General features: G+C 59.1%; 1 protein-coding gene across 1 annotated transcript; it reads right to left on the reverse strand.

Moving 5' to 3' along the window:
- Positions 1–7829: 7829 nt before the first annotated feature.
- LOC109941887 (VAMP-like protein YKT61) lies at positions 7830–8111 on the reverse strand. Its single transcript, XM_023300824.1, has one exon. It carries the CDS (start codon positions 8109–8111, stop codon positions 7830–7832), a length of 282 nt encoding a protein of 93 aa, XP_023156592.1.
- Positions 8112–10263: the final 2152 nt, after the last annotated feature.

Raw genomic sequence — 10263 nt, forward strand, 5'->3', positions numbered from 1 at the left:
CTTTCAGCCAACTCTGCGCCTATCCAGGTGATGGGTATGGTCTGCAGAGCCTGAGCAGGCAGGTGGGTCTGCCTTGCGTAGAACTGACACCCTTTGCAGGTGCGGACAATTCTAGTGGCGTCGACCACCGCCGTCGGCCAGTAGAAACCTTGCCGGAAAGCATTTCCGACAAGGGCTCGAGGTGCTGCGTGATGGCCGCAAGCCCCCGAGTGTATATCTCGTAGGAGTTCCTGATCTTCGGCGATGGAGATGCATCGCTGGAGGATGCCTGAGGGGCTGCGGTGGTAGAGCTCCTTCCCATCTCCCAGCAAGACGAACGACTTGGCGCGCCGCGCCAACCGCCGAGCCTCGGCTCGGTCGAGGGGTAGCTCTCCTCGGTGGAGATATTGCAGGTACGGGGTCTGCCAGTTTTGATTAGGCATGACCCCGCTTCGCTCCTCCTCGACACGCAGTGCCTCACCCTCGGGTGCCGAGGGTGCTTCGGGCCGAACCGAGGGTGGCTTGGGCTGGGCTGAGGGTGCCTCGGGCCGTGCCGAAGATGCCTCGGACTGAGCCGAGGGTACCTCGGGCTGGGCTGAGGGCGCCTCGGGCTCGGGCGTGTCGTCGATCTTGATGGAGGGTTGATGCAGGTCTCGGGAGAAGACGTCCGGGGGAACCGTTGTTCGCCCCGAGGCTATTTTAGCCAGCTCGTCCGCAGTCTCGTTGTAGCGCCGGGCGATGTGGTTGAGCTCGAGCCCGTAGAACTTGTCTTCCAGGCGCCGAACCTCATCGCAGTAGGCCTCCATCTTCGGGTCACGACAGTGGGAGTTCTTCATGACTTGGTCGATGACGAGCTGCGAGTCACCGCGAGCGTCGAGGCGTCGGACCCCTAACTCGATGGTGATCCGCAACCCGTTGACCAGAGCCTCGTACTCAGCCACATTGTTGGACGCCGGGAAATGGAGGCGTAGCACGTAGCGTAGGTGCTTCCCAAGGGGCGAGATGAAGAGTAGGCCTGCGCCGGCTCCTGTCTTCATCAGCGACCCGTCGAAGAACATGGTCCAGAGCTCCGGTTGAATCGGAGCTGTTGGGAGCTGGGTGTCGACCCATTTAGCCACGAAGTCCGCCAAGACCTGGGACTTGATGGCCTTCCGAGGGGCGAACGAGATTGCTTCGCCCATAATTTCCACCGCCCACTTTGCAATCCTACCCGAGGCCTCTCGGCACTGGATGATCTCCCCCAGGGGGAAGAATGACACCACAGTTACCGGATGAGACTCGAAGTAGTGTCGCAGCTTCCGCCATGTCAGGATCACCGCGTATAGCAGCTTCTGAACTTGTGGGTAGCGGATCTTGGTTTCGGACAGTACCTCGCTGATGAAGTAGACTGGCCTCTGAACGGGCAATGCATACCCCTCTTCTCGTCTCTCGACCACAATCGCGGCGCTAACCACCTGAGTGGTCGCGGCGACGTAGATCAAGAGGGCTTCTCCGGCAGCTGGGGGCACCAAGATAGGCGCATTCGTGAGGAGCGCCTTCAGGTTCCCGAGGGCTTCCTCGGCCTCAGGGGTCCAAGTGAAGCTCTCGGCCTTCCTTAAGAGGCGGTACAGAGGCAGACCTCTTTCGCCGAGGCGTGAGATGAAGCGGCTCAGAGCCACGAGACATCCCATGACCCTATGTACGCCCTTCAAGTCCTTGATGGGCCACATGCTGGTGATGGCTGCGATCTTCTCCGGGTTGGCTTCGATGCCCCGCTCGGAGACGATGAACCCCAAGAGCATGCCTCGGGGTACCCCGAAGACACACTTTTCGGGATTAAGCTTCACGCCTTTCGTCTTGAGACATCGAAATGTCACTTCAAGGTCGGAAAGGAGGTTGGAGGCTTTCCTCGTCTTGACTATGATGTCATCGACGTAGGCACGACCGTCCGGCCAATGTGTTGGCCGAACACATGGTTCATGCACCGCTGGTACGTCGCGCCCGCATTCCTCAAGCGAACGGCTTGGTGACATAGCAGTACATGCCGAAGGGTGTGATGAAAGAAGTCGCGAGCTGGTCGGACTCTTTCATCCTGATTTGGTGATACCCGGAGTAGGCATCGAGGAAAGACAGGGTTTCGCACCCAGCAGTGGAATCCACGATTTGATCGATGCGAGGCAGAGGGTAGGGAACCTTCGGACATGCTTTGTTTAAACCAGTGTAGTCTACACACATCCGCCATTTCCCTCCTTTCTTTCTCACAAGCACAGGGTGGGTAAGCCATTCGGGATGGAATACCTCTTTGATGAACCCTGCCGCCATTAGCTTGTGGATCTCCTCGCCTATGGCTCTGCGCTTCTCTTCGTCGAATCGGCGCAGAGGCTGCTTGACGGGCCGGGCTTCGGCTCGGATGTCCAGCGAGTGCTCGGCAACATCCCTCGGTATGTCGGGCATGTCCGAGGGACTCCACGCGAAGACGTTGGCGTTCGCACGGAGAAAGTCGACGAGCACTGCTTCCTATTTGGGATCGAGCTCAGAGCCGATCCGGATCTGCTTGGAGGCGTCGCTGCTGGGGTCGAGGGGGACGGACTTAACCGTCTCCGCTGGCTCGAAGTTGCCGGCGTGACGCTTCACGTCTGGCACCTCCTTAGAGAGGCTCTCCAGGTCGGCGATGAGGGCCTCGGACTCGGCGAGGGCCTCGGCGTACTCCACGCACTCCACGTCGCATTCGAACGCGTGTTTGTACGTGGGGCCGACGGTGATGACCCCGTTGGGGCCCGACATCTTGAGCTTGAGGTAGGTGTAGTTGGGGACGGCCATGAACTTCGCGTAGCATGGCCTCCCCAGTACCGCGTGGTAGGTTCCTCGGAACCCGACCACCTCGAACGTGAGGGTCTCCCTTCGGAAGTTGGAGGGCGTTCCGAAGCAGACGGGAAGGTCGAGTTGTCCGAGGGGCTGGACGCGCTTCCCGGGGATGATCCCGTGGAAAGGCGCAGCGCCTGCCCGGACCGAGGACGGATCGACACGCAGGACCCCGAGGGTCTCGGCGTAGATGATGTTGAGGCTGCTGCCTCCGTCCATGAGGACCTTGGTGAGCCTGACGTCGCCGATGACGGGGTCGACAACGAGCGGTTATTTTCCCGGGCTCGACATGTGGTCGGGGTGGTCGGCTTGGTCGAAGGTGATGGGCTTGTCGGACCAGTCTAGGTAGACTGGCGCCGCCACCTTCACCGAACAGACCTCCCGACGCTCTTGCTTGCGGTGCCGAGCCGAGGCGTTCGCCGCTTGCCCACCGTAGATCATGAAGCAGTCGCGGACCTCGGGGAACTCTCCTGCCTGGTGACATTCCTTCTTGTCGTCGTCGCGAGCCCTGCCACCCTCCGCGGGTGGCCCGACCCTGTGGAAGTGACGTCGAAGCATGACGCACTCCTCAAGGGTGCGCTTGACGGGCCCTTGGTGATAGTGGCATGGCTCCTTGAGCATCTTGTCGAAGAGGTTGGCACCTCCGGGGGGTTTCTGAGGGTTCTTGTACTCGGCGGCGGCGACAAGGTCCGCATCGGCGATGTCGCGTTTCGCTTGCGACTTCTTCTTTCCCTTCTTCTTGGCGCCGCGCTGAGTTGATGCCTCGGGGGCATCTTCCGGTGGGCAGCCCTGGGGCTGCTTGTCCTTCCGGAAGATAGCCTCAACCGCCTCCTGGCCAGAGGCGAACTTGGTGGCGATGTCCATCAGCTCGCTCGCCCTGGTGGGGGTCTTGCGACCCAGCTTGCTCACCAGGTCACGGCAGGTGGTGCCGGCGAGGAACGCGCCGATGACATCTGAATCGGTGATGTTGGGCAGCTCGGTGCGCTGCTTCGAGAATCACCGGATGTAGTCCCAGAGAGACTCTCCCGGCTGCTGTCGGCAGCTTCGGAGGTCCCAGGAATTTCCGGGGCGTACGTACGTGCCCTGGAAATTGTCGGCAAAGGCTTGGACCAGGTCGTCCCAGTTGGAGATCTGCCCCGGAGGCAGATGCTCCAACCAGGCGCGAGCGGTGTCGGAGAGGAACAGGGGGAGGTTGCGGATGATGAGGTTGTCATCGTCCGTTCCACCCAGTTGGCAGGCCAGCCGGTAGTCCGCGAGCCACAGTTCCGGTCTCGTCTCCCCCGAGTACTTTGTGATAGTAGTCGGTGGTCGGAACTGGGTCGGGAACGGCGCCCGTCGTATGGCCCGGCTGAAAGCCTGCGGACCGGGTGGTTCGGGCGAGGGACTCCGATCCTCCCCACTGTCGTAGCGTCCTCCACGCCTGGGGTGGTAGCCTCGGCGCACCCTCTCGTCGAGGTGGGCCCGACAGTCGCGGTGAAGGTGCTCGTTGCCGAGGCATCCCGGGGCCGCAGGCGCTGTGTTGCGCGTGCGCCCGGTGTGGACCGAGGCTTCCCGCATGAATCGGGAAGTCGCGGCGCGATGTTCCGAGGGGTACACCTGCCTTCGGGAGGCGGAGCTCTTGGCCCGTCGGACCACGGCGCCCTCCAGGAGATTCTTGAGCTCTCCCTGGATTCGCCGTCCCTCGGTGGTTGATGGCTTCGGCATCGCACGGAGAAGCATTGCTGCTGCAGCTAGGTTCTGGCCGACCCCACTGGAAGCGGGTGGCGGCCTCATCCTAGCATCGTCGGCGATGCGGTGCTGGAAGCCCTAGGGTAGATGACGCATTTCTCCGGCCGGAGGTTGGCCCGCCCATTCCTGCCCGACGTCCCGGCGGATCGGCTCAAGTGCTCCTGCTCCCTCGTCAAGCCTGGCCTGCACCCCGCGGATTTGCTCGAGCTGTGGGTCATGGCCCCCCGCCTGAACGGGGACCACAACTAGCTCCCGTAGGATGTCAACGCGAGGCACTGGCCTAGGGAGATCACCGTCCTCCAGCATACCGAGATGGTTGCCTTCAGAGGGACCCCCTAGATGGACGTGGAAACATTCGCGGCTTGGGCCGCAGTCCTTGTCGCCGAGGCTGCAGCTACCGTCAGAACAGTCGGAAAGGCAGTAGTCACATGCGGTCATGAAGTCCCGCATGGCACTGGGGTCACCAAGTCCAGAGAAATCCCAACAGAAGTCGGGCTCGTCATCTTCCTCGGACCTCGAGGGCCCGTAGGTCGAGACGTCCGTCAGCCGGTCCCAGGGTGACCGCATACGATACCCCAGAGGGTTTGGACTCGCCTCTACGAGAGCGTTCGCCGAAGCGAAGCCGCTTGGCGGGTCGAGGCTGAATCCAAGGGGCATGAGATGGGAATCGGTCGGTACCTCTTGGTCGACGGGCGGTGATGAAGTCACGTCGGGGACTGACTGCACCGTCGTCTCAGGTACGAGGGTGACGTCCAGCAAGCCTTTCGCGAGCGTGCTGGCGTCGTCTGTTTGCTCGGAATCGACGTGTTGCGGGGAGACGACGCTCGTCTTCGTCTCAAACGCGAGGTCGATGCCCGACGCGCCCCCCATTGGGGCGATGGCGCCGTCGACTCGCTCGACAGCCGACGAGGCGCTGCCTCCTGCTTGGCCTTGGTTGCCCCGCCTCCTCCTCCATCGGCGGGGGAGAGGACGGGGTGAGCTCGAATGTTGTTCTTCCTCCACGCGGGGAAGTCGTCGTTGATTCCGCCGCCGGCGGGCGGGCTGTCGGCCGCCATTGTCGCCGTTGCACGGCGGTGGAAGGAGTATCATGTCATAGCTGCCGTCGAAGGACATGAACTCAAGACTCCCGAAACGGAGCACCGTCCCGGGCCGGAGAGGTTGCTGGAGACTGCCCATCTGGAGCTTGACGGGAAGCTGTTCGTCAACACGCAGCAGGCCCCTACCTGGCGCGCCAACTGTCGGCGTTTCAAGACCGGGGGGTCCCTGGGCCGACGAGTGAAATGTCGCCGCGTGCCCCAGCCCAGATGGGTCGACGCGAGGCCGAGCGCGAAGGGGGGAAGAGAGGTGGCCGGAGACAGGCGTGAGAGAGGTGAAAATCCTGCGGCCTTCGTGTTCGTCCCGCGCCCAGGTCGGGTGCGCTTGCAGTAGGGGATTACAAGCGTCCACGCGGGAGAGGGAGCGAGCGGCCTCACGCGAGCGCCTGTCCCGTCCTCGTCCCCGCGCGGCCAACCTTCTGTAAGAGGGCCCTGGTCCTTCCTTTTATAGGCGTAAGGAGAGGATCCAGTTGTACAATGGGGGGTGTAGCAGAGTGCTACGCGTCTAGCGGAGGAGAGCTAGCGCCCTAAGTACATGCCGTCGTGGCAGCCGGAGAGGTTTTGGCACCCGGTTCGTGTGGTGTCGTGGCCGTCGGAGGAGTGCTGGAGCGTGGCAGAAGGACAGCTGTCCGGGCTGTCGAGTCCTTGCTGATGTCCTCTTGCTTCCGTAAGGGGGCTGAGAGCCGGCGTCGTCACAGAGCGTGCGGGGCGCCATCATTGCCTATCTGGCGGAGCGAGCCAGATGGGACGCCGGTCTTGTTCCCCGTAGCCTGAGTCAGCTTGGGGTAGGGTAATGATGGCGCTTCCTGTCGACGTGGTCGGTCCGCGCCCTAGGCTGGGCGATGTGGAGGCTCCTCCGAGGTCGAGGTCGAGTCTGTCTTTCGTGGTCGTGGTCGAGTCCGAGCCCCTGGGTCGGGCGAGGCGGAGACCGTCGGCTGAGGCCAGGGCTGAGTCCGAGCCCTGGGGTCGGGCAAAGTGGTGTTCGTCGTCTTCCGGGGCTGAGCCCAAGTCCGAGCCCTGGGTCGGGCGGTGTGGAGTTCGCCGTCTTCAGGGGCTTAGCCCGAGTCCGAGCCCTGGGTCGGGCGGAGCGGAGTTCGCCGTCTTTCGGGGCTTAGCCCAAGTCCGAGCCCTGGGTCGGGCGGAGCGGAGTTCGCCGTCTTCCAGGGCTTAGCCCAAGTTCGAGCCCTGGGTCGGGCGGAGCGGAGTTCGCCGTCTTCCGGGGCTTAGCCCGAGTCCGAGCCCTGGGTCGGGCGGAGCGGAGCTTCCTATGGTGCCTGAGGTCGGGCCTGACTGCATGTCAGCCTCACTCTGTCAAGTGGCACTGCAGTCGGTGCGGCGCAGGCGGCGCTGTCCTTCTGTCAGGTCGGTCAGTGGAGCGGCGAAGTGACTGCAGTCACTTCGGCTCTGTCGACTGAAGGGCGCGCGTCAGGATAAAGGTGTCAGGCCACCTTTGCATTAAATGCTCCTGCGATCTGGTCGGTTGGCGTAGCGATTTGGTCAGGGTTGCTTCTTGGCGAAGACAGGGCCTCGGGCGAGCCGAAAATGTGTTCGTTGCTGGAGGGGCCTCGGGCGAGACAAAGATCCTCCGGGGTCGGCTGCCCTTGTCCGAGGCTAGGCTCGGGCGAGGCGTGATCGAGTCCCTCGAATGGACCGATCCCTGACTTGTTCGCACCCATCAGGCCTTTGCAGCTTTGTGCTGATGGGGGTTACCAGCTGAGAATTAGGAGCCTTGAGGGTACCCCTAATTATGGTCCCCGATAGTACCTGATTCAGAAGAGAAAATGCACTCCATACAGGATAATGATCATCCATGAATGCAACTGCACAAAGCCCATTTCTATGTTTGAGTGGACCTTGTATTCTTAAATGAAAAGAGATTGTACATCACAATAGCGGGTGGAAATGAACATAAAAATGTATTCCATATCTCTAAAGCAAACATGGTCAGCCATAATGTTATGGTCGCCTAGCAGCTACTGCAAGATGCAAGCGCAATTGGTTCAAGCGTTGCTCGAATTCTCTTCAGATGACCAAAAACAACTTCAACAATAGTAAGATCAGTTGCACACATTAGATGAACCAACAGACCGCATTATTTTCCCCACACGCAGCACAAACAATCTCACTACTCTTTGCTGGCCATCAAAACACCTGCGGATCTATAGCCGAAGGCTGCCCGTGGACAATTTAGTACAGACCCCAGATCTTATAGAGATTTGAAAGCCGATCAGATATGAGGTTACCATCATGCTGGACGGACTGCCGCTGGCCTGGCTGGGTGCGCTGAGCGATGGTGCGAGCAACGAAGACGATGAACTCGCGGGCGACGCTGCGCTGGAAGTAGCCGAAGTGGTTGACGTCCATAGCGTTCGCGAGCACCACCGCCTCCGAGCCCGATTCGCCGCCGGACGAGGAGCTCCCGACTCCAGAGGATGACAACTTTAGCACCATGAGTGTCGTATTCTTCATCCCTTCCATGCAGAGATCCACACGCACACGACCTCTCGGCTGGATGGACGGATATCGCAGGCTAGAAAGAATATAAAGCAAGCGCCGGGCGCTGATGGTGGTGGAGATTGGAAGCGCTGGCTACGGGCGTTGATGGCGGTCGAGATTGGAAGTGCGACGAACGAGATTGGAAGCACAGTCGCGGTCGCGGGCGTGATGGCGGGGGGCGATGATGGCGGCAGCGGAGTTGAGGTGTTTAGGGTTTAGACATCTGCATGCTTGCTCTGCGTGGGAGGCGAGACCTCGCGGTGGGGCCAGCATGCCAGTGTAAGGGAGGCGGGGGCATGGACACGCTGGGCGCCCACGGTCTATGCTTAATTAGTAGTAGGGATTTTATGATATATACTGCTACTAAATATGCTACCCTGTGTAGATAGTTATGCAATTCGGTATTGAAGCGTCCCGATCCTTTGGGACTCAAATGTGATATAATTACTAGTCCCAGGAGGCTAGTAACCACATTCATTACTTCAAATAGTTACGGAGTCTGAATAATGGTATTACAATACCGGGGGATACAAGCTCGAGAGTGAGCCGAAAATCATAAAGCGCAGTGGAAGGTAAAATAGCCCAGGCCACATGCAGAACTGGGTGAAGACACAACCCCATCAATCAAGCATAGCAGAAAAGAAGTCTTCAGCTGCTGAAAAACATAAATAAATCTGGGTGAATACACTAGGTATTCCGCAAGCCCACCCGGCTCCCGTAAAGAGAAAGTGACCTATATTATACATGCTTTATATGGTGGAGTTGGAGTCACTCTTACTTTTTCAGAGAAAGGCAGTACTCATTGTTTAAGGTTTTCCCAAGACAATAGAAATAACACTTGCTTGACCACCACTGAGCTTCCCGCTCCCGTGGCACCACTTTCTTTCCAGAACATACACACACATTTCCCTGTTCCCGGTTGTAGTAGAAACACTAATTGTCATACCATACCAGACTCGTCCATACCAGTGGACACAGACTATTTGAATAGGTTTAGACTCTGCGCAGAGGGGTACACTTTACCCACTAGTCCGGCTCTGCAATCTCATGGCCAATGAGATCCTAATCCAAAACTCTTTCCTTCCTTGCACGTCCTAACCTTAACGGTTATACCGGAAGGAGTTAGGCCACCGCCATGTCCAAACCGGACAAAACTTTCCCCCTCCTTATCCTCCCGGTGCTCCCCAGCCTTCATAACCCTGGGGTTGGATCGTACGAGTTCAGATCGAGTGGCTGCCCACACAGCCTCGAGTGGTTGTACTTTTTATGAGTACAGGTAATGAAAGATGACAAACCGGTCCTTATACGAGAGGACAATCCTTCTGCTCACGCCTAAACCAGCTGAGCCAACACCTTAGGCCCTCCCCTAAACCAGAGAGTCCTTGATCATCCTACTCACCAGGTGATGAGGGTGAATACCCTTCATCGCACACTTTTTGGAAAACATGTTACTTGCACCCTTGTATTTATCCCATATCTTGTAATCAAGGGTAATAGTTAATGCGGGCTCTCTCATGCTCATCATGCAATTCGATTCCCATCCCATATTCCAGGCTTAGGCAGTGGTAGAGAGAAATAGGTAAATAATGCATCAAGGGAAGGATGGACTTGCCTTCGTCGAAGCTTTCCTGACACAAGAGGTTTATCTAGGGGTGGGGTCGAGTTCTTGCCCTTCTTCCGGAGCTATAAGTTCCGGAGGATCGGATCCTTCTTCCGCTAATCAAACACAGGTAATAACAATACATCAAACATGGTGACTTTAGGGGGTGTGTCATTTCTTATATCTCATTATTTTGGTGCCCTATACTTTATTTAGACTATTTTTGGTGCATAAAATATCAGCATATAAGTATATATATAAAAATGGGGGAGAGAAATGGGAAAAGAAAAAGAAAAAGGAATTTCCAGCTAGCTGGGCCGGAGGGGATTTCGGCCCACCTGGGCGCGAGTGTGCGCGCGCTTGCGGCCCAGCTGGCCCAGCTGTGCGGGGCGACGGTGGGGGACGGCGCCGTGGCGCGGGCCCGCACGCCAGAGAGAGGGAGGGGCTGACGGCGTTGACGGCAACGGAGGGAGGGGGGGTTCGACCGGGGTCCGGCCAGCGGCGAGTCCCGCGGCGGTTCTCCGC

This window comes from Zea mays, chromosome 8, assembly GCF_902167145.1.
Source record: "Zea mays cultivar B73 chromosome 8, Zm-B73-REFERENCE-NAM-5.0, whole genome shotgun sequence".
NCBI classification, from domain to species: domain Eukaryota; kingdom Viridiplantae; phylum Streptophyta; class Magnoliopsida; order Poales; family Poaceae; genus Zea; species Zea mays.

Bases quoted from the DNA above. Each gene is read 5' to 3' on its own strand.
- LOC109941887 (XM_023300824.1), bottom strand. From the start codon at position 8,111: ATGAAGAATACGACACTCATGGTGCTAAAGTTGTCATCCTCTGGAGTC.